This window comes from Lycium barbarum, chromosome 3, assembly GCF_019175385.1.
Source record: "Lycium barbarum isolate Lr01 chromosome 3, ASM1917538v2, whole genome shotgun sequence".
NCBI lineage: Eukaryota > Viridiplantae > Streptophyta > Magnoliopsida > Solanales > Solanaceae > Lycium > Lycium barbarum.
The window spans coordinates 67,650,843-67,655,599 of record NC_083339.1 but is presented as its reverse complement, the minus strand read 5'-3'; the positions used below and the strand labels follow the sequence as shown (position 1 = coordinate 67,655,599).

At 42.7% G+C, this 4,757-nt stretch overlaps 1 protein-coding gene across 1 annotated transcript; it reads right to left on the bottom strand.

Annotated features, from left to right (window-relative positions):
* Positions 1 to 2,915: 2,915 nt before the first annotated feature.
* On the bottom strand, positions 2,916 to 3,281 carry LOC132630941 (uncharacterized). Its single transcript, XM_060346519.1, has one exon. The coding sequence runs from the start codon at positions 3,279 to 3,281 to the stop codon at positions 2,916 to 2,918; it is 366 nt and encodes a 121-aa protein (XP_060202502.1).
* Between the last annotated feature and the right edge of the window lie 1,476 nt (positions 3,282 to 4,757).

Genomic DNA, 4,757 nt, shown 5'->3' with positions numbered 1-4,757 from the left:
GGCTCATATCGTAGGATCATGCCAAATGGAAGAAAGGATAGCCTTAACATACCTTGAAGTATATCCAATCTTCCAAATCCTACCTCTCGAACTGTAAGTCTTGAGGGGCTTAAGATTCCAAGGATCAACTTCAACTCTAACTTCATAAGCTTTCCAACTTGAAGAAACCCTAGAAACAACCTTCTTCTTGACGAGCACAGGTTCACGGGTCTCGCATCTTACCAAATCTCCACTAATAATGACGAAAAATGTTGGGAGAGAAAATAGTAGGGTTTCTCTTATTTGGAATGGAGGAAATTGAGAAATAGGGTCGTGGACCATATATTTATAATTGGAGGTTAAAAGTTATAGCGGTGCGGTTCGACGAGCGGGTCGATGACCCGTCGACGTGCTCCGTCGACCTGCCCCTACAGATTCAGGGCTGTAGTAACCCATCAAAGTCGTATCATCGACGATGACTGGTGTCTGCAGACTTCTCTAGTTCAGTGCGGATCGCGTCGATTCGATTCGTTCAATTTCTAATCCTATAGATTGCCAGGAACACCTGCTGGTACCTTTATACACGGGTTAAGACACTTTCTATCTCAAAAATCGAACTCGAGTCTTTATTCCCAAGGATACCCGACTAGGAAACCATAGGTTCTACTACTACGCAAACGAGAGGCGTAACACGAACCTTCCAAAACTTTCCATACATGATGTTTATCATTAATTATTCTTGATAAAGGTCATGTCCCTTGGTGCCAAGGTTGTCCTTCCCGGAACATAACCAACTCTTTCCAAAGCCTTGCTACTTCACTTCACTTCGCTTGACCTCCAACCCTTCTGAGACGCTCCATACATAACATTATCTATCAAATGTATTTAAAACATGTCTTACCCTTTGCCGAGCACCGGCTACAACTTAATTCTCCCGCGATCCAAGAGTACTCCCATTTCCCGGCTTATGCTACGATACAATGCTAGTCCCGACGTGTGAGGTGTAACACTTAGGAAGGGTAAATATTGGATAGCAAGGTTAGAGAGACTTACCCCAAGAAGAATCCACCTAGAACCACTTCAAATCTCCTTAGACACACCTAGGAAAAATAATTTTGCGAATGGGAAATGAATGTTTGCCCTTAGCATTTAATATCATTCTGAATCTGTGATTTTCGTCGCAACGAAAATTGTCCGCTACAGCGGATCCACTGTAGCGGTATACATCCGCCATAGCACATCCGCTCCAGCAGATTACCGTCTGCTTGAGCGGATTCCAAAAGAATCCACATATCCTGCGCCAGTGGACCAGGCCTCGCCGAGTCGGGTTCGCTATGGGGCATCCAGTCTCGCTGGGGCAAGAGATCAGACACCAGAAACTTTCTGGTTTTTCACCAAGTTCGTCCTGAAACCCAACAATCACCCGAGACCTCCCACATGCAAACCAGACATGTAAACATACATAAAAACATGTTATAGACTCACTCATGGTCTCGAAATTCCTAACGGATGTCTATTTGACGGGGTCAACACACAATGGCAAAGAACCAACTTTCCAACCAATGATCCAAAATGCTCCGGCATGCCTCAGGAACTGAACTGAACATCCCACCAAGTCATAATCGACCCTTCGGACCTCACAAAATCGACAGATTTTCGAATAAGGTCTGTTTAACCAAAGTTTAACTATCGGTCAACGGATTTTCACTTTAAGGTTCTAATTCTCATAAGTCATCATAATACTCACCCGATTACCTCGGGACCCATGTCACCCATCACCGCGGGTCAAAATTATACTACCAAGGTTCAGGGAAGGGTCAATTAGGGTAAATAGGTAAAAATTGCAATAACGACCAAATAGGTCGATATAGTTATATATGTTACGATAGAGTTTTGTTACCATTGAGACATTTACACAATTAAACCATTGCATAAATTTAAGAACCATTTCCATATGGGTCACTTATTGCAACGGTGTTGAATCTATTGTGATAGATTCCTCGATGGTAACGATTTTAAGTAAAAAATTGCAATGGTTATTAATCTCCACCTTATTTTCCCCTTGCTGATTTAGCTAATCCATCCTAAAAACTTCCTTTTATTTTCTTTCTCACTTTTAATTTCTAATTTCAATATATCCAAAGCCACATTGCTTCAAGTGTATCAAAGGCTTTATACTCTCAAACTTGACGAACTATAGCTTCAAACATATGAATCAAGCTTTAACTTATTTGAATGCATCTGAAGAACGCATAAATTCAACTGGATTGAAGCAGGTTTGTTGCTCTCCAACCTATGGAGCTCACTTACAATCGAGAAGGCAAATTGAGGATTTAGGTTTTCTGCTCTATCAGAATTAGGGGTTTCTTCTCTATTTATTTCTCTCTTGTTGAACTTGTTACTTTCATGTTCATTTTTGTCTTACAGAAGTGTTGAACCTAAATGGGGGATCTATTGGGTTTTTTTAATACTACAAATGTAACAACTCAGTCGGTCATTTTGAGATTCGATGCTCTGTTTTGCAAGCCGTCTATTCTAGAAGCTTCGTAATAATTATATCAATACACATTAGCGAAAAATAAACTACGCGACTACCCTGAATCATATGATAACGACTCTATTACCTACTAACCATCTACCCTAATCCTTAACCTCCACACCCTGCTATCCAAGGTCATGTCCTTAGTTAATTGGAGCTATGTCATGTCTTGTCTAATCACCTCCCCCTAATTCTTCTTCGGCCTACCTCTACCTCTCCTAACTTCTGTTATAGTCAACCCCTCACACCTCCTCACTGGTGCATTCTCGCACCTCCTCTTCACATGTACAAACCATCTTGGCCTTATTTCCCTCATCTTGTCTACCACAGAGGCCACCCCCACCTTATTCTATATAACTTCAATCTTAGTCATATCCCTCCACATATGCCCACACATCTATCTAAGCATTCTCATCTCCTCCACATTCATCTTCTCAATGTGGGCATTCCTGACTGGCCAACGCTCTGCCCAATACAAAACTGTTGGTCTAACAACCACTCCGTAGAACTTACCTTTTAGCCTCTGCAACACTTTCTTATGGCACAGTACCTTAGAGGCGAGCCTCCATTTCGCCAGCCCCACCTTAATACGGTGTGCGACGTCAGCGTCAATCTTCCCATATCCTTTGATTATGGACCCAAGATACTTGAAGTTGTCCCTCATAGGAATTACTAGTGCCTCAATCTTCACTTCCACCTCTAGCTCAGATGTCACATTATTGAACTCACACTCCAGGTACTCTTTCTTCGTCCTGCTTAACATGAAACGTTTTGACTCTCAAGCCTCTCTCAAAACTTCTAGCCTATCATTAACTCCACCTCACATCTCGTCAATCAATACAATATCATCCGTGAATAACATACACCACGACACCTCCCCTTGAATGTGTCGTGTCAATTTTTTCATCACTAAGGAAAATAGGAACGGGCTAAGCGCTGATCCTTGGTGCAACCCCATCTCGACTTGAAAGTGCTCCTAGTCACCTCTCACTGTCCTAACCCTGGTTTTGGCTCCATCGTACATATCTTGGATATCCCTAATATAGGCCACAGGTACACCTTTAGACTGCAAGCATCTCCAAAGAACCTCCCAAGGAACTTTATCATATGCCTTTTTTGGATCGATAAACACCATGTGCAAGTCTCTCTTCTTGTCCCTATAGTGCTCCAACAATCTCCTTACAAGATGGACGACTTCTGTAGTCGAATGTCCCGGCATGAACCCGAGTTGGCTCCCACAGATAGAAACCCTCTTTCTCATCCGTAATTCGACCAACCTCTCCTATACTTTTATAGTGTGGCTTAGTAGCTTGATACCTCTATAGTTATTGCAACTCTGAATATCACCCTTGTTCTTGTACAACGCACCATATTACTTCAGCTCCACTTCTCTGGCATCTTAGCCGTCTGAAATATAACATTAAATAATCTAGTTAGCTAGACCATACCTGCCTCTCCTGGGTCTTCCAAAAGTCCACCAGAATCTCGTCTGGCCCGGTCACTTGTCCCCTCCTCATCTTTCGAACAACTCCCTAAACCTTCGCAGCCATTATGCATCTAAAATACCTGAAATATCTGCGCATCTTGGATTGCTCTAACTCCCCTAGAACGATATCCCAGTCCCCTTCTTCATTCAAGAGCTTATGGAAATATTCTTGCCATCTCCTTCTAATGTGTCCCTCTTTTACTAACACTTCCCATTCTCATCCTTGATGCAATTCACTTGGTCCAGATCACAGGCCCTCTTCTCGCTTACCTTGGCAAGCCTTTACAACTTTCTATCCCCGCCTTTGCACTCGAGCTCTTCATATAAGAGCTCAAAAGCTGTTGTTTTAGCAATCATAATTGCTAGCTTCGCCTCCTTCTTCGTAGTCTTATACCTCTCTCTATCCTTCCTCTTGTCCTCCTCTTCTATTCTTTCCACCAATGTCGTATAAGCAATCTTCTTGGCTTTGACTTTTCCTTGGACCTCCTCATTCTACCAATCCCTTTTATGCCTACTACTACAACCCCTCGGGACCCCTAACACCTTATTAGATGCTTACCTAATGCAGCCAGGTTTTCTACCCCACATACTATTTGCATCTCCGCTACTCCCCCAAGTCCTTTTACCATCTAACTTCATCCCAATCTCCTGAGATTTGGCCCCAGTTATGCCTCTTCATCTAGTCCTAGGTTAGTCATAGTGAACCCTTCTCTTCTTCTTCCTCCTGACCTCTAAATCCATAACCCCAAGCGT